This window comes from Arvicanthis niloticus, chromosome 25 (assembly GCF_011762505.2).
Source record: "Arvicanthis niloticus isolate mArvNil1 chromosome 25, mArvNil1.pat.X, whole genome shotgun sequence".
Lineage (NCBI taxonomy): Eukaryota > Metazoa > Chordata > Mammalia > Rodentia > Muridae > Arvicanthis > Arvicanthis niloticus.
Genome location: NC_133433.1, coordinates 37,792,132 through 37,813,563, shown reverse-complemented (window position 1 = coordinate 37,813,563; position 21,432 = coordinate 37,792,132). Strand labels below are relative to the sequence as shown.

The window sequence follows — 21,432 nt, the reverse complement described above, 5'->3', positions numbered from 1 at the left end:
TACAGCATATTTGTAACTGTGTCTAGTATGTCTGAATGTGTCTGTTTAAAAGGCATAGTGTTTAGGTGTGGGGACACATGGTTGTAGTAATCTCCTCTTTCCTAGCACTGACCCTGATGGTTGGTCAGCTCTTGCATTGTTCTGTCTAGTTACAGTATATACAGCAGTATCTCAGTACTTAAAATCAAGCAACTGGGGCTGGGTCTGTAGTTCAGTTGGTCGGGTACTTACCTAGCATTTACAAAGCCCTGGGTTTGGCCTAAAACTTCACATACCATCACAGTGGTAGGAGACTTAGAAACCAAAGTCATCCTTAGTAACATACTGCAAAGTGAGTTTGCAACCAGCCTGGGATACATGAGACACTCCCCACCCCCATACTCTACACTACTTATCCTCCCCTCCTCTGCCAAAGCAACTGTCAGCAAGAAGCTTAGGTGTATGTAGTGTTCTGTCTACTGGTACACAAGTTTTGATTGTTTTATCAATGTCCCATTTTAAGTGGAAAGGGTATTGTGCCAGTCTTGAAGACAGATGGGGCAAAGCAAGGGACTGGGGAAAAAGCATATTGCAGCATATTCTGAGTCTGTTGTACCGGGCATTGCTTCTGCAGGGATCAAAAGGGACCAAAATTTTTTTTGCCTTGAAGAGCTTAGGAGGTTTTCAAAATGAGTGCTAGCATTGCATATGACACATAATAATATCTCCTTATGTCTAAATGAAAACAATAACCAGACCATAATAATACCTTATGATATGCTTATACCTCATTTGACTACAAAAGCATAAACAACAACCAGGTTATAATAACACAACATGATATAACGATATAACTATCACTCATATAACTGCAGGAGAATATAATTTTTTTTTTTTTTTTAACAAGATGGAAGCTTAGCTTTGTGGGATCTTGCCCTGAGGTCACCAGTCCCTTAATTTTATTTAATATCTTTAATCTGGTTATCTCTTTGAACATGGGATTTAGCTCTTTTCTACTTCCTGGTGCCCCTTTAATCCTTGAACCATACATACATTTAAAAATTTTTCCTTTCTCAGTTTCCTACATTTGATCAAAAACCCTCTTAATAATGAGCTGCAGGGCAGAATTCACTAAGCTGTTTTGAGATTTCCTTTGCCAGTGCAATCAATATAAATATTTTCACTGTGGCTTCAGGCAGGTTCACTGGACAAGGGTAAAAGAGCAGTCATAGTCTTCACCAAAATATAAGAATGATCTCTAGGCAACATTCTAAAACTATTCTTCTCTGAAACCTCTTGTACCAGGCCCCCACAGTTCAAATCACCCTCAGCACCACTGTCTTCCATATTTTTAGTAGGATGGCCCATTAAACCCCACTTAAAGCATTCTGTTGCTTTCTTAACCCAGTGTCCCAAATTTACATTATTCCAAACAAAAGCATAGTCAGTCCTATCACAGCAATACGCAAGTCCCTGTTACCAGCACCTGTCTTAAGGTTTCCATTGCTATAAAGAGACACCCTGACCAAGGCACTCTTATAAAGGCAAACATTTAGTTAGGGATGGCTTACAGTTTTGGGAGTTTAGCCCGTTATCATCATGGTGGAAAGCATGGCAGTGTGCAGGCAGACTTGGTGCTGGAGGAGCCAAGAGTTCTACGTATTGATCTGCAGGCAGCAGAAGGGGTCTGTGTAACTGGTCTTTGGCTATTTTGTGGATTTTTCTCTTCTACTTTATCCCCCCTTGTTTTACCTCCTATCACTAGATAAGAGAGATAAAAGAATAGAGGAGATAAAGGAAAGAGATTCCTGAATAAAGTCATGGGTCAGAAAGGGGCTGACATCATTAGATTACTCCCTGCTGATTAGGAGCATCAAGGAAGTTTCTTGGGCCAAGTTTGAGCTGTGCCATCAGGATATCTAGTTTCTTTTTGGTGTATAACTACGTAACATAACTGTGACCAACAACAACCAACAATCCCTGCCTTCTGGGGTCCTCGCAGTTATACACCCTATGAAAAGTCCCCAGAATTCCAAACATTACACAATCTCAGAAATTATCTGCAGCTGGAAAAATCACCCCTGCTAGAGCAGGAGGCAGATTATAGTTGGCTGCTGTGGACAGTCTGAAGCAGCCCCACATCCTATATCTGGGGTCAAAACAAAAACATATTCTTATTTCTGTGTGTTTTTTTTTTTTTTTAAAGAAAACAAAATTCCAAAATTGTCACTATAGGACTGAGCTGACCTTGAGTATAGGAAATCTCAAAGACTGCTCCCACAGTGGCAGACTTCCTCCATCAAAGCCACCCCTACTCCAGGACTCTACCTCCTAATAAGTGCCACTTCCTTTGGGCCAAGCATTTAAACACACAAGGGCTATACCTATTTAAACCACCACAGTTATTACTTTTGTTTTTTTAAAAACTCTACAGTTATTTTTAAATGTAACAAGTAAAACAGAAAGAGCATCTGTGAAGCAGTGGTTATAGCTAAGGTTTAATCTGTTAAGCTGCTTTCGAAGCCTTATTCTCACACTATACTCTTGTATATTGATTTGTCTTCCATGTGTTAAATCAGAGGGAAGGCAAGCAAAAAAGTCACTTGGCCCCGGAGGACTGCTTACACAAAGCCTGTTGAGTTTGGGAGTTCTTCCCTACACAAAAGAAGCCCTTTCCTAAGCATGTGCATGCTATAGTCTTGTTACAGGGATCCAGCAGAAGCTGGGCAAGCAGGCATCTGTGGTGTGGTAATATGCAGTTAAAGGATAAGATGCCCCTTGGGTAATCCTTGTCTCACTCAGAAATGAGTATAGAGGATAGTCCATAATTAGAGATTCATGTTCAGAACAGGCCATTTCGAGTTTTCAAGGCATACTTGAAGCAGTTTCCATCAATTTAATTTTGCTGCAGACTTGGAGAGTTAGGTCACTTCACATCTGAGTATGTTGCATCAGATCATCATCTTTAGTTTTAAAGTCAGAATAAATTCTGTTCCTGCTCACTTAACTGTCTTCCCATAGCTCAGGAGTTTTACAAGGGACTCTTAACACAGTCTTTGTTCCTGTATAATTAAGTTGAAGAGAAGAAAAAAGAAGCTTCCCAATCTTTTACCTTTTAAAAATGAATACCAAACCATTACCATGACTGTCATTCTTAATAGCTGCCGATTCAGGTGGGGGTGGTTCTTCATTATACTGTTTCTTTTTTGGCTTGGGAATTTATTCCTATTTTCCCAATAGAACCTGTAATATAGAAACTATAGTCCTATTAAAAGCAGTAATACATACATATATCTATCCAACTTAAATATTTTTACTAGTCTCTTTTAAAAAATTTTTTTAAAGATTTATTTATTTATTTTATGTAAGCACATTGTTGCTGTCTCCAGACACACCAGAAGAGGGTATTGGATCTCACTACAGATGGTTTTAAGCCACCACGTGGTTGCCTGGAATTTGAGTCAGGACCTTTAACCACTGAGCCATTTCTCCAGTCCTTTTCCTAGTCTCTTGACTAATTCTCTCATTATCATAAGTGACTGAGGAGAGTCCCAGAATCATTCCAGTGCTGTGAATACTGCCACTGTGGTGTTTTTACAGTTTGCACTCTTAAAGGTGAAGCAGGCCACAAGCAGGCAGATTTCTGGCAGCTTGTCCAGAGGGCCTGGTTAGTTACAGTGTGTGCTACCGTCCTGTTTGGTCTTCATACCTCTTATTGCAGGATGTTAAATGATCGTTATTTACAATGCTTACATTGCCTTTGCCCTCAGAAAATGTTCACAAATTTCCCCTCTCTGCATTTGTATGTGTGTATGCTTTCTCTCACTTCCTCTTGTTTTAATCAGGTATGGTTTATATACTGGAAATCTTACTATTTTCCCCTTTATTTTTAGTCTGTTAGTATGAGTATTTTGCTTGTACGAATGTCAGTGAATCATGTGTGTGCCTAGTGCTTTTGAGGTCAGAAGAAAGCGTTGGATCCCCTCGGACTGGAATTACGAAATGTTGTGTGTCGCCATGTGGGTACTGGGAACTGACTTGGAAGAGCAGCCAGTACTTGTACAGGAGCTGTCTCTCCAGCCTTAAGTTTGCTCGTTTTTAAGTCTTTAACTAAATGATTTTTTTAAAAAATAAAACGGAAGCATAGTGCTAACTGCCACAGTCTACTCTAAACACCTCTGTTAGGCCATACTTAACAGTAGCCACACTTGGATCCCACCGTAACCTTGGCAACCAGTCGCTTCTATAGATTGCGTTTCTGGGTCTTTAATAGCAATGGGGTCACACAGTGATCTTTTGTATCTGTTTTCTGTCACCGAGCTAGAGCTTCACAACTCATATGTGGAGTCTATGACTTGAGGAGTAAATGCCGTTACATTTTTTTCCTTTCAATCCATTCACAATTGATGCTTGTTTGAGCTACTGTTTGTGTCTATTTGGGAATACTGCCATGAGACTCTTACAGAAAGTGTTGTGTGGACACTGTCTTTCTCCTGCTTAGAACTGGAATTGTTGGACGGAAGGTAAAATTATATTTTCCTTTTTTAAGCACCTACCATCCTTAAAGTGTTTGACATTCCTGCCAATATTGTATGAAGTTTGGCTTGTCAGCGTCTTCACCGACTCTGTATCTCTGTTAGTGGCCTGTGTATTTCCATCCCTGCTGGTTGAGGACCAAACTAAGCATACATTTACTCTGGGCTACACCTGTCTTCTAAGAATCGGAGCTTGTTCATCTTTTAGTGGCCGTCTCAGTGGATGTGAATTGTCATTGCATTGGAGTTCAGTTTGGCACTTCCATAACTGATGAGCATCTGTTCGGCACTCGTTGGTTAATTGTGTAGCTTTGGTACAATGTCTGGGCAAAGTTTTTACCTATTCATTGTATGTTGTTGTTACTGTTTGTTCATTTGTGGTTTTATTAGCATAAAATTTTATGCTTCTTCAGGTTCTATAAGGACTTCTTTAACATGGTCTTGCCTTAGCTCTTTGTTCTTGGTGAGATCAAATACATTCTAAAAATGTCATATTTCATGCTAAGGGAAAATTCTTTTTTCTACATTAAACATTGGTTGTAGTCTTGATCTTTACCCTGTATTTTAAGAAAAGATTTCTGTCTTTTTAGTAATTTTGGAGAGTATTCTTGATAAGTAACTTGGTTATGGCTGTAAACAAATCTCTCTTGAGAATGTTTTCTCTTATTCTTATCACACTTAACCTGTCAAAGGACCCTGTGTGTACACTGTCATATATAGTCATCTGTGCACCCTGTTTCTATCCAGCATCCTTTACATCATTATTCTTTTTTAGTATTATTTTAAAAATAAGTCGACAAATTAGCAGGTTTCTTTCTGACATTTTTGTACCTGTTTCCTTCTATTGACTGACTGCAGTCCAAGCTCTGCCTTTCCTTTCCCCACCGTGCCCTTTGCTGTCAGCATCCTCATTCCTACTTTAGCATCTCATATTCTCTTGTTTTCTTGGCTCCCTTCTTAAAGCCTCCTTTTCCCTGTGTCATATTCCTTTCCTGCTTTTGGAGCCTTTATTCTCCTATCAGATGCTCAGAGTGTAGCGATTAGGACCTGAGAGCCACCTATGTGAGAAAGCACACAATGTTTCTTTCTGATCCTGAGCTACCTGGCTATCTTTGGTATTAATATCTTTCCAACCTGGGTCATCTATACAGCAAATGGTGCTCTTTGCTTTTTGTCAGATTTAGCTGTAAGCCTCATAAGTGCAGTGCTTTTATGACCCACCCCCCCCACCCGCCATGAGTACACTACTTTTGTATCCTCCATGAATGCCGGCCTTTTGTGACACTCTGTGAGTGCAGTGCTGTTATGACCCCCGGTGACTGTAGCACTTTGCTGAGTCCTCCATGAGTGCAGTGCTTATGTGACGCCCTGTGAGTGCAGTGCTGATATGATACCCCATGAGTGTAGAGCTTTTGTAGCCCCTGTGAGTGCAGCACTTTCATGACCCCATTTGAACAGTGCTTTTGCTGTCATTTGCAGATCTGGTGCAGAGGAGCAGAGATGTTGAGTCACTTGAGTCTGTTCTAGCAGAAGTGTAAGAACTCTCTCCTCTTGCTTGTGTTGAGCAAGAGACTGCATTGCACAGAGGCCTGTGAGTGGAGCTTAAATTATAAATATGATACCAGTCCCTGGCGCTATCATAGACCAGTCGTGTTCTGAGCTCATTTTAGCTTGTAAAGTTAAGTAGGTTCTACCAGGATGAGTTTTTAGTATGTAAGATTATAAACTCTCCCTTTGTCTCCTCCCTTTGTCTCTTTGTATATTTGTTTCTTTCTCTCTATCTCTTTTGCTTGCTTGCATCCATGTACACACACACACACACACACACACACACACACTGGACTGTACAGAACATAACTACTAAAAGAATAGAGTACTTTTAGAAAATTACTGTCTTTTTGCATGTTTCCCTACATGTGAGAGAATTCGTGAACCAGTCTTGTAATATCAAAGCTCACAGTGTACGATTGTTTCTTTCCTTGTGGCACAGTCGTCTTTAGGTTGTGCTGAATGTCGGGCAGAATGCATCAAGCAGTGCAAGAGTTAATTGTAATTCACATCCATGTTTGCGGGGAGGGTTTATTTTTTTCTGAAACTGGTCATCACATTCTGTTTTGAGTCTGCCTTCTGACAGAGTCAGCCTATTCTAGTCTAGGAAGCGTGTGTGTGTGTGTGTGTGTGTGTGTGTGTGTGCACGTGCGTGCACATAAGAGATTGTTTCATGTAGTCTATTGCAATCATATTCACCCTTTCACTGCCCTGTCTTCTGCTTTTACTGATCCCTTCTTTTCATTAGTCTTCCCCTCTTTGTCTATCTTTGTTTCAGACAAAGTTGTGTGTGAACACAGTAGGGATTCTTTACTGGTGTATGAACAACTTACCAGTAATTATACCACGGAAGAAAATGATAACCCTTCCACTCTAATAGCTCATCGGGGAGGGTTGGGCTCTCAGGAGCACATCCCTTTCCTGCATCAGTAAGGTAATGTTGAAAGGAGTAGTCATGCGTAGGTCTTGTGCAGGCATCTACTGCTGCTGTGGCCTATCCTGAAGACGGTGTTTCATAGCACTCCTCCCCTCTCCTGGGCATCTAATTTCCAGATCTCCTCTATTGCTTTTGTAAATGCCTTGTTCACTTAAATAACGGCAACAAAGACAAGCCTTTGGCGTTAGCCTATAGTGAAGAATGGATCTCTCTTCTGTTTTGATTTGGTTTCAGCATCATTGAATGTTTATAAAATCTATTAATTTCCACAACTTCAGGGTTAACCTCCCCATGTCTGGACAGACTTTGGAGAGTACTCCTGGTCTTCATCTTTACACATGTGATCCACATCCTACTCTTCAGGGTACACCAGAAATTATCCTGTCCTCAAATCAATTCTTTCCTCAATTCTTTTCCACACAATACAAAAATTTCATTATATTCTCTTCTTTTGTTCCATGTTTTCTTTCTTGCTGAAAGTACAGTTTTCTTCTAAACTGTGCAAGGTAAAGCCTTCAATATCAGCCTCTTTAGTCGTGTGCTGTGGAGAAGCTCATTTCCAGGGTTCAAACCCCCAGCATGTCAAAAGACATGCTTTGAAATAACTTGCCTTTTTTTTTTTTTGCATTTAATCCAATGACCATCCCACTTCCACAGTAATGTAAAACCCCAAGGACACCTTGATATTTAAAAAAATAAAATACAATTTATGTGATGGATGTCTAATAGGGATGAGAGTAGGCTTGAAGCAAGAAGATAGTCTTACAGATAAAAAGTAAATATGTAATCTAGTCTGAAGACTTTTCTATTAAATTAGTTTTGAGTCTAGTGTATTTATTTGTAAGATTTACTTATTCCCTGATAGTAGTTTTGATGAAAACTTGCAGTTTCTTTCCTTTATCATACTTCTATGACGTATTTACATTAGACCCTATGCCAGCTGCTGAGAATACCCAATAGAGAATCATAGCACTTCTCCTATTAGCTCTTCTTCATTCTGCTCAATAAATTCATATTTCAGCACGAGTTAGTATTTCTGGACCTGGAAGCCTTCAGGTGCAGTAAAAGTGAGGTGGGCATTGTAGTGGTTCCTGTAATTCTAGTACAAAACAAGAGGCTTCCTGAGCTACAAGTCTCAGGTCAGCCTGAGCTACATAGTAAGACTCTGGCTCAGATGAAGCAGGAAAAAGCCAATGAAAATGAGTTCTGGGGAAATTAATTTTATTGGATCAAGATCTGTAGCTGTGTAAATTTGTGTGAGATGGAAGCTGGAGATCGTGACTTTAAGACAATCCTTAATTACATAGCAAGTTGAAGAGTTTAAAGCCAGCCTGAACTACAGTGAGTATGAATAATACATAAGACTTAGAACGGTCTGGTGCCTTGCAAGATGTTACTGGCAAAATCTAAAACTTTTTCATGAGACTTTGCCAAACGTAGAAAAGAGAGAAGTTTCTCATTTTCAGAATCACGAAACTATTACATGGTGAGACTTAAGAAAATTTGGGCAGTAGTTGTCTTTAATCAAGTGTTAGATAGAATGCGAGGAATTCTAAGAATCTCACACACACCTATCCATGTTTTGTTTTAGGTGGGGGGGATATAGCCCATGTTGTTTAGGCTGACCTTGAGCTTATCGGGTAGCTCTGAGTGATCTTGAACTCCAGTCATCTTGCTTTCACTTCCCAGGTGCTGATATTGAATGCATTTGTCATCAAACCTGGCTCTTTATGTTTTGACACATAATCTATAATTCATTTTTTACCTGTCACACTCTACAAGTTTACTTACACTTCCTAAAGTTTTATCTTAACGATAAATATAATTTGTTAAAAAGTATTTTAATATATATAATTTAATATAATTGACTTTATATTGGTATCATAAAAAACAAATAACCATATACTCCCCCTTGTGGTAAATACTAGGGTTAGCCAGATGTTTTTATATTAATAGTTGTTACCTCTTCCTTCGCATTACCTTACAAATGAGAATAGGGATTTGAATGGTCCAAAACACTAAGAAGCACTCCGACTGAGCTGGGCATGGTGGTGCATGCCTATAATGCTGTCCTGAGGCCAAAGACTGCTGAGAAGTCAAGACTAGCCCAAATTGCAGTCAGAACAGGTCAGGCAGACTTATATAGACCTTTGTGCGCATGCGTGTTAGGAAATCTAGAAAACCAGACTGGACTTTATATAATAATTAGGAGGTTATGTTTATGCAGCAGAGCCCTACTTGTGTGTTATTTCTTTAAAGCCTGACTAGGTCACACCCCAAAGTGATTGCCTTTGGCCGATCTGTAGTAGGGACCCATGCAAGATGGCTTTGAATAGGTCCAGTTCGTCCTGCTTTTAAGTTCCCAGGTTACTGATGTGCCAGCATGGCTGAGAACTACTTCTGTGGGTTTTAGTGTCCTTATGTCCCTAACCTGGTCTGTAAGTGGGGATGGGCACATCATAATGTTCTGTTACTTGTCTTATACTTCACAGCAAATGAAGTGCTTTTAAGTAAGCAGTACTGGATCCTTAGGATTCCTTTTAGAGTAAGAAACAATCTTCAGGAAGTAATGGACTAATCCTCAGATGCTCCACAAGGAAGAACAAGCGGAGTTCTGCCTTAATGTTTTCAAATGAAGTTGCAGGTCTGCTCATTTCCTTCCTTCAGTTTTTCCAGCTAACTGTTAGGAAGTCCTTTAGAATGGGTTGTGTTCTGTGAGTTAGCTTTATAGAAAATGCCAACAGCATAGTGTAGTGTAAAGCTCTTGGGTTTCCTTGATGGCTGTCAGATAGATGTCTGTGTACCTACAGCATATGGCACCAATTGTGGGGCATCACATGAAGGGGACACTGCTGTAAGTAGAAAATAGTTACTGTATTTTGCCTACTAATTACTGACCTTTACATGTACACTTTAATTATTGAGTAACCGATGAATATGTGAGCTGGTTAGAGCTCGGTACAATTGTTAAAGGAAGATAATTAGTCTTTAGTTTTATTATATTAGAATTTTGTTATTTTTGTTATTTATCATAACTGAGCTTTAGTCTTAAAAATAATTTCTAATACATAGAATACTTAGATATTTCTTAGTAACTCTTATTTATTTTAATAAATTGTTCCCATTTTCTTTTTTAAAAGTTTTAAAAGTGTTGTATCACCTGTTAGTGTTTTCTCTCTATAACTGTATAGTATAGAAATGAAGCCTTTATTATTTAATAAAATCTGCCTTGGTTAATGTGAATAAATAACAATGGGTTGTATTGAATACAAAGTCACATTTATACTTTCTCTGGAGTAGTTTATTTTTTCCCCTACTGGCAACTTGTACTGTTGGTTTTGATTTATATGATAATATGTTTTTAAAAATGTAACTGTTCATAGTTTTATTTTTGTTTTTTCTTTTTATCCTCTCCCTGGGTCTTCTACAGGAGCAGCACATGCTTCTAGCTGCTGACTGCCTCTCCTGTCCATGAATTCTGCCTTTTATTAATATATTTTATCTTTTATATTTCCTTCAGTGTTAATGACTTCTTGATTATTAAGTGATAAAGATATACTTCTCTATTGCTTTAAAAATTAAACAATTCCATTTCCCTTTTCCTGTGATAGGGTCTCTTATGTAACCCATGTTGACCTTCACTAGGTTATGTAGTTGAAGATGTCATTGTTAAACCCCATGTGTGGCTTTAACATTTAGTATGGAGGTGTGGTGGGACGGGGCACAAACATGCTATGTCACGCTTGTAGAGGTCAGAGGACATCCCCAGTGGTGGTCACCATTGTTGCACCTTGTTTGAGACATGATTTCTCTGCTGTTTATTGCTACGTAGCCAGACTAGTTGGCCTGTGAGCTGGGGTTCTCGGGCTGCCTTTAGTCTGTAGTAGGAACACTGGGTTTACAGACAAGCCAAGGAGCCTGGGTTTACATGGGTTCTGGAGATTCAGAATTTGTTCTCCACACTTCCATGGGAAGCACTTACTATTTGCCATCTACACAGCCCTAGTCTGTTAGATTTTGATTGATGGGTTATGCATGCTTATGGGCAAAACACATTTTTATAGTGTATAATGCCGAGATATATTTCCTACCATAGGCCTTCCAGTGTTCATTTTCAGAAGCAGCTGGTGTGCCTTCACAGTTTCCTGTGTCTTATTTTCCTGTGGTTCTTTCTTGAGTTTTAACTATCAGCACTGTCCTATATTAATGACAGCTTGATGTGTTTTAGTTGAGAGCACATTCTGTTAATATAGTAACATTGTTATTTTCAGATCTACTTTTTATTTTTTACCATTATTGTTTTTAAGTGTGTGTGTGGGGGGGTGGGGGGGGCTATGTTCTCTGTATCTGCCATTGAGTATGTATATAAGAATGCAGGTGCTCACAGGGCCAGAGGTGTCAGATCTTACTGAGCTTGACTTACAGATGTCTGAGAGCTGCTCAGCATGGGTGCTGGGAATTGAAACTGTGGCCTCTACAGGAGCAGCACACTCTCTTAGCTGCTGACAGCTCCTCCTGTCCGGTAATTCTGCCTTTTAGTAATATATTTTATCTTTTAAATATTCTTCAGTGTTAATGACTTCTTGATTATTAAGTGACAGTGATCGGCATCTTGCTTTACGAGTAACTGATTCCATTTTGAAACAAATGTTTGTATTAGCTATGAATAGAGTGTTTTTTGTATTTATATTGTGTGTAAAAATAGCCCTTTAATGTATTACTGAGGGAAAAAAAACCCATCTTTTGTGTCAGGTTCACTATGTAGTTGAGGCTTCAGACTTGACTTGTTGTTTCAGTCTACTGAGTGCTGGGGTTACAACTGGACCACCCACCCTCTACTCCTGAAATTATTAACTGTTTTTTATTAAGATGCTATGGAAAACATTAAGAGCTTTCATTAAGATGGGTCTGGAGGGATGGCTCAATAGTTAAGAACACTTGCTGCTCTTCGTGAGGACCTATGTTCAGTTCCTAGCACCTACATGTTATCTCACTGCTGTCTATAATTCTAGCTCCTAGGTATCTGACACAGTGCACATAAAATAAAAATAAAATATAAATACAATTTTTTTTTTTTAAGAATGCTGAAAGTGGGAGAAATAGTCTTCCTCAGAGAAGGGTAACACCAATTGATTATCCAATACCAATGGTCAGCACTGAAAGCATTCGTACTGGGAAGTTTGTATTTATGCATTTAGGAATATATATGTAATAGTTGTTACATACATATACATTTATATGTATATACATATCATATACATATGTATGTAACAACAATTAGTGGAAAAGCCATGAATTTGAAGGACAGGAGCATGGATGGGTTTGGAGGGATGGAAAGGGAAGGGGGAAATATTTCCCCCTTCCCTTTCCATCCCTCCAAATAATTAAAGACATTTTCTGAAATATCAACCTTATGTCTAAAAGTTGATAACTTGCTTCCAGACAGTGATGGAAGCATCTTTAAGGAACAGACTGTCTTTGTCCTTTTGACCTAATCTTGAGTAAGTTAGGCAGCTTGAAATAGGATTGGGAACCCTCATTTTCAGATTCGTAACCTTTGCATTTGTCTTACAGGAAATATAGAATGCAAGCAATATTTTTGTAAATGTCTTATTTTTTATATAAAATGTTGGAAAAGTATGACAAAAATCTTAGTGGATAATTGAAGTACACATTAATGTGATGCAGCAGTGTTTTCTTACTGTGCATTACCAAGCGATAGCAGCTCGATGTTAACTTTTTTTTTTTTTTTTTTTTTTTTTTTGGTTTTTCGAGACAGCGTTTCTCTGTGTAGCCCTGGCTGTCCTGGGACTCACTCTGTAGACCAGGCTGGCCTCAAACTCAGAAATCCGCCTGTCTCTGCCTCCCAAGTGCTGGGATTAAAGGTGTGTGCCACCACCACCTGGCTGATGTTAACTTTCTAATTTTAACTTTTAAATGGTAGTTGAAAGAAGTAACTGATGGATGTGCCCTCCTTTATCTGTAAAAAAGACCAGGAGGACAAAGTTAAGACTACTTTTAAACAATTTCATCTACTGATAGGTGCAGATTTAAAGGTGCCATTTTCTGGTGGTGGAGGAAAACACCAGCCCGTATTTCACTCTCCACCAGCTTCAATTATAGGTGACTGTCTACAGTGCAGCTTTAACTTGAACAAGCTTTAAAGCAAACACTTTCACCAGGCAGTGGTTGCGCATGCCTTTTATTCCAGCGCTTGGGAGGCAGAGGCAGGCAGATTTCTGAGTTCGAGGCCAGCCTGGTCTACAGAGTGAGTTCCAGGACAGCCAGGGCTACATAGAGAAACGCTGTCTCGAAAAACAACAACAAAAAATGATACACATCTGTTGGACTAGAGAGATGGCTCTGTGGTTAAGAGCACCGACTGCTTTTCCAAAGGTCCTGAGTTCAATTCCCAGCAACCACATGTTGGCTCACAACCATCTGTAATGGGATCTGGTGCCCTCTTTTGGTGTGTCTGAAAATAGCTACAGTGTACTCATACATAAAAAAAAAATAAAAGCAAATACTTTCATTATTATTTTGTTATACTTTATTATATATTATATTTTATTATTTTATTATAAGGCTGAACAAGCCCTTTCATGCCTAGAATATATGTTGGGCATATTTATTACCTCCTTATCTGTCTGTCTTTTTTTGAGTGCTTTTAGGCTGAACTTTCCCCCACATATATTAACTCCTTTGAAAACTGAAGTTTTTCATCTAATTTTGGGAGGAGGGTTTTGCTTTGTGCTTTTTTTTTTTTTTTTTTTTTTAAATCTTCAGTTTTAATGTTTAAAGTATTAGGAATTTTAAGGAATGTTAAACTGAGGTTTCAGTTTTCAGATGAAAGCTTACCCATTTATAAGTAAGTAAACAGAGGAAGTGCTTAGGAGTGCCTCAGTTTGCTCATTTGTAAAAACATATCATTTCAGGTTAGCCAGCCTGCGACTGTTGCCTTTAATCCTGTGACTGGAGAGGTGGTGATAGGACTAACGCTTGAAGTCATTCTGCATTCCATAATGCAAATATCAAATACTTATTTTGTACTACTTGAACATCTAAATTTGTTCATTTGTAGTTGACTTTTTCTTAAAGTACTTGTGGTTAACAAAGACAAGTATATTGTATTGTAACAGACACTAGAGGACTCCTTCAGTTACAGATTCTCTTTTTTTTTTTTTCTTTTTAAAATATTTATTTACTTATTTCATATATTCAGACACACCAGAAGGTGGCATCAGATCCCATTACAGATGGTTGTGAGCCACCATGTGGTTGCTGGGAATTGAACTCAGGACCTCTAGAAGAGCAGTCGGTGCTCTTAACCACTGAGCCATCTCTCCAGCCCCAGTTACAGATTCTCTAAGGAAAATTAGTAAAGTTGCCATAGTAGCGTACATCTTTAGTACTAGCACTCCAGAGTCAGAGGCAGGAGACTCTCTAAGGTCAGCGATAATTGGGGCTAGAGAGACTCTCTCTCTAAAGTTAGAATAATAAGAAAACACAGCTTTCTTAGGAAGCCTTTGCAGATTACAGTAAAAGAATGTAGAGCTCAAAACCGATTGGGCTCCATTTTAGTTGACAAAGAACTTGATTGTCAACTGCAATCGTGTATTGCCTTTGTGAGGAGAGTGGGCACCCAGGCTGTGGAGTAGTAATGTTAGAAAATACTGAGTCCTAGATCTCAGTGAGCAAGAACCATCTGCCAGCTACAGGAAGCACTGAGTAAGCTCTCTCCCCAAGCCTTTTTCATGGGACGTCTTTCCAGCCATCATCATGTATTAAAATAAGTGTGGTGTGAAAAGCATGAAGTTTGCTGGAACTCTTAGCCATGTGACTGAGAACCACCAGATTTTGAATAAAGTGAAGCTGATGGTAAAGATACCTCAGCCGGATATGGTGATACATATTTCCTCTTGCTACTTAGGAAGCTAAGGCAGGAAAAACACAAGTTGGAGACTAGCTTGGTCTCCATAGTAACTTGAAGGGCATTCTGAGTCGGTAAGCAAGGTAGTAAACAGAGGGCTGGAGGTGCAGAGTGCTGACGAGGACAAGGGCTGGTTCCAATTTCAGAATGGCAAAGTGACTCCACTGAACCTTACCTGGGGATATGTGATCGTTTTGATCATGGTATTCTGCAAAAAACTGCCTTTGGAGACGTGGAGGCTTTAGCCTTGTAATCTCTTGCTACTGTGCTCATTCCTTCCTCTTCATAGAAATAGGTGATGTGAACAGGTTTCCATTCAACTGTAAATCCAGGTAGTAGCTGTTGGCATATTTCTTGCCTTTTTAAAATGCTATTGATAGGTAAGTGCACAGAAATTAGAATTCTGGGGCACATCATTAATATTTTTGTAAAAATGCTTATATAATTACAGGTCCTTTTGGAATAAATCATGGGATTGAACTTCATTCAGATGTGGTGGAGTATGCCAAGGAAAAACTGGAGAGCTTCATCAAAAATAGTGATAGCTTTGATAAGTAAGTATTCATACCTGTAGTTTTGGTATGAGAGCAATTAATGAATATGTGTAGTATGTCTATTCTTGAACAGCATCAGATTGTCAATCCTGGCTAAATGAATACAGTAGAAATCTCTGCTATACAGTGAGGAAATAAGTTACTTTGTGATTTTTATTAAATTATAGATAAATATGTGGTTACTGATCTTTCATTTATTAAATATCATATAGTTAACTTTTGGATACAAAACAAGATATTTGTGTTCACAGTACTTTTCTGTAGCTGGTTTAAGTCTTTTTGGTTGGTAGTTTCAACAGTATGTTTTCTGTTTGTCTATAACTTATATGCACAGCATACAAAGGTCCCTCCTTACTTCATAATAAATTTAGTAGAAATTACCGTATAAATACACCTGTATGTGTCATGTGGGATCGTGTTTTGGGAAATTGTTTTATGGAATTGTTTACCTTTACCCTGGCTTCTCTTTCCAAGATGTATTGCATAGGTCCTTGGTGAAAGCAAGTGAAAGTGAAGATTTGGGGTATAATTGTGAGGAAATTCTGCCCAGACAGTTTTGTGGAACAAGGGCTCCTATGGCTGAATTTGAAATAGATCTTACGAATTGAAATAGCATACTATATGTAGGGCTTCCGTGTGTTCTATTTCTGTATAGTGTGTTGTAGTTTCCAATAGGGAAAGCCTTTAAGCGGATAGGAAGCATAGGCATAGAACAGAGTCATTATACAGCAAGGTTTCAGTGTAAAAACTGACCCAGACTTCAGACTTGGCTTTTTAGCAGGGGTCTCCCACTCATCCCTAGCCCTGGCTGTAAATGCCAGTGTGAAAAACTCTAGGGGGATCTGGGGCACTACTCAAGGTTCATGTCAAGAGCACAAACCTAGTAGAGGAGAGTTCCAGAATCCAAGGACACTTTGAGTACCCTCCAAAGAGTGTATCTTCTTTTCTGCCCTTTTGCTCTCTTCCTCCTCCAGTTCCCCTCCATTTTTTTTCATCTTCTCTGTTGTGGATTTGTATCTATTCTAGTGTGAACAAAGCTTGGGGACTGGTTGAAGAAAACAAAACAAGCCCCACAGCAATTCCTCAGCGCCTCCAGTCTAGCAGAGGCTTTGTGCAACAGAGGTGTGATTGCAACTGGATAGTTAAGCACGTCAGGCAGGATTGAGGGATTGAGGTGCTCAGGTTATTTTTTTCTATAATACATATAATAGATTTAAGTTGACCAGGTAAATTATCATTTTTCTGAGCAACTTTTTTCTTTAATAGATTTATTTTATCTATATGAATGTTTTGCCTACATGTCTGAATATAACCACATACATGTCTGGTGTATACAGAGTTCAGGAGAGGGCCTCTGATCCCTTGCACTGGAGTTTTAGACAATTTGAGACGTGCCATGTGGGCTCTGTAAGTCCACCCATGGTTCTCTGTTAGAACAAGTAGACCAAATTTCTGAACCATCTTTCCAGCCCCTGCATAACTTTTCTTTAGGGATAATTAACACCTAGTTCATACTCTCAGTTATTTTCAGTTGCCTATTGCAACACATTTAGCAGAAATCAAAATTATTAGCTCAAGTTATTTAATAAGAAATTGATATTAAACTTAACCATCTGTTTATGTCTTGGTTATTTTCTCCTGTCTAATGACTAATGTGGTTGCTGGGTTCTGAGATGTGGGCAAGATTAATTTTTATTTAGTTATTGCTGTTTTTAAAATGTTTAGTTTCTTATAAAATATTTTAATATTGAGACTTAATCTGCCCGTAAGAAGTTTTTGAATATATTTTAACTTAGAACGTATAAAAGTAATATTGATAAAGGCTTAAAAAATCTTCATTAAGGTCTATTGCATATTATTTGTTAGTACATTTCATCTGTTGATACATGAAGGTTCAATTTCTGGTCATTATTCAACAGGCTTAAGGAAGACTTGAGTCACTAGGCAAATCTGTTCACGTTTGTTGATGAGACGTGGTCTGGGTAACAGTGAAGAATGCTATGATTTCAGTGATTTTCATTTTGTATAGTATAACAAATCAGTTTGAAGGCTATTAGATGTCTCATTTGTTATTTATTTAATGGTGTGTGTGTGTATGTGTGTGTTTGAGAGTGGGTATGGACATGAAGGTATGCACACGTGTGTATGTGTGGAGCCCAGAGATTGGTGTCCAGGGATCACTTTCATTGATCACTCTTCATTTGTATGTTTTAGACAGGGTCTCTCACCCAAGTTGAAGTTCATCAATTCAGCCAAGTGCATGCTGCCATGCCAGGCTTTTTACATGGTTATGAGGGACACAAACTCAGGTCCTCACAAACATGACAGGCATCCTGTGGTACACCTCATCAGCCCTTTTCTCTCTCTCATGTCTCAAAAAAATGTTTTCACATAATTGAAAAATGATTAAAATTTTTCTGCTTGTTTTTGAATTTTTGTTACTGTTATGCAGGTTTTAAAAATAATTCCTAACATGATCCATAGCATTCAGCGAAGAATAATCTTAATGCTTCCCTGTGACATTGAATGTTTTTGCTGTTCTACTTAAAATCATTAACCAGGTGTTTATCATAGTTGCTGAAGTTTTACAGCTTATTTTTGAAACATCTTTATGTTAATTCATTTTAAAGAAGATAATTGAAGCAATTTTATTTTACTTCTTAGGCAGGTGGTATTATAGTTAGGTTTCTATTATTGTGATAAACAGCATGACCACAAACAATCTGAGAAGGAAAGGATATATTTCTTCTTATAGCTTACGGTCCATTACTGAAGGTAGTCAGGGCAAGACCTCAAAAGCAGGAACCCGGAGACAGGAACTAAAGAGCAGGCCCCAGAGGCCACTTCTTACTAACTTGTTCCCTATGGCTTGCTCAGCCTTCTTTCTTATTGCTAGGCAAGGGCTCTACCACTGAGCTAAATCCCCAACCCTTTCTGCCTTTTTGCAACCCTGGACCACCAGCGTAGGGATAGCATTGTCCACAGTAGTAGTCTGGGCCTGCACACATCAATCATAAATCAAGGAAATGCCCCCACAGACTTGTCTACAAGCCACTCTGATGGAGACATTTTTTTCCTCATGTTCCCTCTTTCCAGAAGACCCTAGCTTGTGTAAAGTTAACAAACTAATCAGAACAGGTATGAAATACTACTTATTGTTCAATATCTTATATAAAGAGTAGCTAGAACTAGGAAATTGTTTCATTTTACATAAAATAGCAACTGGTATAAAGTTAAGTAATCAAAGTTGATTGGGTGTTCATTCATCTACTTTTCTTCTTTTTAAAAACATAATTTGGTTTTGGTACCCACTTAGAGGATATGATATTTTTTTCTTCCTGTCATACTTGTATCTTGATTCTTTAAGTTTTTTAAATGTTAATATATTGTTACTTTCTTTCAATTAGATAATTAGAACATTTGCGAGCTGTAAAAAGTTTCTTTTGAAACAGTTTCATATTTAGTTGTGTATACGGTTATCTATGTGTGTATCAAAATAGAGATCAAGGAAAATGGGTCATTAGATTTTGTGTTGGTATCTCACCATCTTTATAATTTAGCATGGAGAAAACAAGTGCCTAAAATCCAGTGCTGTTCTTTATCTGGGGAGTCCACAGCCTTCTCATCAGCTCCTTTCTTCAATAGTATTGCTGAGCTGTATGTGTGTTAAGCTACACTTTGAAGGTTTTCTTACATATATGTGCTTGGATCAAGATGAACTCTCATAAATAAGAGGGCGAGCATATCTGATATACAATGTAGAAATGCAAGAGTGTGTGTGTGTGTGTGTGTGTGTGTGTGTGTGTGTTGTACAAACTTGTGTCTTGAGTCCTAAATCATATTTGTTCTTTGAGTAAAAGTGTCCCTAATGTATGTCCATTAAATTATGTTATCACTACATGAACAGGTCCATGGCCCAGAGCAGCTCCTCAGTTTATTGGACATGGGAAGCTGGAGTGAAGGATTACTTATTACTCAGGCTTCACTGAACTTCCTTTTGAACTGGTTTGGTTTCAAAGGTTTCCATAAACACAAATGACCAGATGAAATTTCAGGATGCCTGGGTTCAGCAGTCTCTCAAGGCAGCCAGTGACTTTTTTCCTCTGCAGGAAAAGATGGCTCCAATTTTTTAAAGGCATGATCTTGGCATGTTCTGGTAGCTGTATACTGCTGTTGCTAGTTTATTTATAGTTTCCATAGTTATCTTATATATAGACTTATATAAGATCTTATAGTTTAAATTTATATCTTATAATTTATTTATAGTTATTTATAGTTTCCACACAGGACACAATGTTATATTTATTTTATTAAACATTTTTATTGCATCTACTCCAGAAGTTGATTCTTACCTTCCATTATGTGGGTCCTGGGGATTAAACTCTGGTGGTCAGATTTGGCAGCAAGCAACTTTACCCACCGAACCAAAGTTCATACGACAGCCCTCAAAGACCACTTTTTAAAAGTCCACTTTGATCTAGATTGGTATTGGGGCAGTATTGTCAAGTTTTTTTTGAAAAGATTAGGTGCTTAGTTGAGGGGCTCTCTGCAAGCACTATGGCTAGGAGAGTAGTGTTCCACATGAGGCAAGAAGGAAATCCTGTTCTACAGGACTCAGTGCTGGGCTTGGTTCTAACTTCTAGAGGTAGACACTGGACAGTTTATTTTAGTCATATTTAAGCACAGGACAATTTGGGAGGAAAAAGGTTCCTGATGATAATTAACTCTATCCCATGTGTACAAGAAAGCTTAAGATATGTTTACATTGAAACTCTTTATAAAGTACGTATGACCTTAACAATGGGCTCTATTGACTAAGAAACAATGCTCAAGATAACGGTCTATGAAGAATGACTGAGATAAATGTAAAACCTTTGTGGAATCAGCTGACACCTGGCTCTACAGATAGTACAGATCACCAGGCATAGATTAACAACATCTATGTCCAGTTTTCTGGGCTGAAGACAGTTATACATCTCTTTTTTGAGGAGACAACCCTGCATGTTTAACATTCCTTCCTGACTTCCCTGTCTTATCCATGAGCACAGAAAATAATTTTATGGTTGGGGGTTATCATAACATGATGAACTCTATTAAGATTGAGAGTCACTGTCTTAGACTCTGGCCAGTTAAAATTGATTTTATAAAAAATTGGTTTGTCTTAGATTGAGCTGCTCCAATAAACTATAGCCCATCCAATTAGCTTTAGTTAGGAAATGTACAGTAACACTTTTATATGAATCATGTATTTCCTTCAGATAAGAAAGAATCAGGCAACACCACTCATGTGCGTAAACACACTGGCACAGTCAACTAGGACAGAACAGCTTAGCTTTATTGAGTGAAAGACAATGCATTCTTTAATTTTTGTAGTTTTCAAAAGATATAACTGATGTATGACAATAATTGGTATCCAGGTTTTGCTTATAATTTATTAAAGGTTTATTTTTTATAGTGATTTGTATTTGAAAATTAAGTACTTCTGTATTCAGTTTTATCACTGGAGTAGTTTATTATGTCATTTTAAAGAGAATTGTATTGAAATCATTTTGCTTTTGTAATTACTTCATTATCCTCAGTATTTCTCAATACCCTTCAGATGTTTGTATAGTTTGCTATACTAATAGTATTCAGAAATAATTTTATACAAATTATTGCAAGTTGTAAGCATTTTTTTTTCTTTCACTCCCAGTGGTACTGAGGCACCCAAGGCTTTATACATGCTAGATCATTCTAACACTAAACTACATTGTCAGCCTCTTTATGATATGGTCTTGAGCTGATTGTAAAACATACCTGTAATTTTAGCACTTGGGAGATTGAGGCAGGAGTCACTGTCCCTGAGTGTTTCAGGCTAGCCTAAGCTTCAGAGTCAAACCCTATCTCAAAAATGTTCATTTCTTTCTTAATTTTCCACCCCCTTTTTGTGACAGGGACTTGTTAAGTTGC

At 38.2% G+C, this 21,432-nt stretch overlaps 1 protein-coding gene across 5 annotated transcripts in view; it reads left to right on the top strand.

Moving 5' to 3' along the window:
• Pcmtd1 (protein-L-isoaspartate (D-aspartate) O-methyltransferase domain containing 1) overlaps window positions 1–21,432 on the top strand; it is a 71,816-nt gene that overhangs the window by 32,817 nt on the left and 17,567 nt on the right. For all 5 annotated transcript variants that reach the window (XM_076924415.1, XM_076924413.1, XM_076924416.1 and 2 more), the window contains one exon: window positions 15,381–15,483. Coding sequence is in view for 3 of the 5 variants with exons in the window: in XM_076924413.1 (XP_076780528.1) it covers window positions 15,381–15,483 (103 nt within the window). In the remaining 2 variants the exon portion in view is untranslated. The remainder of the gene's footprint in view (window positions 1–15,380; window positions 15,484–21,432) is intronic.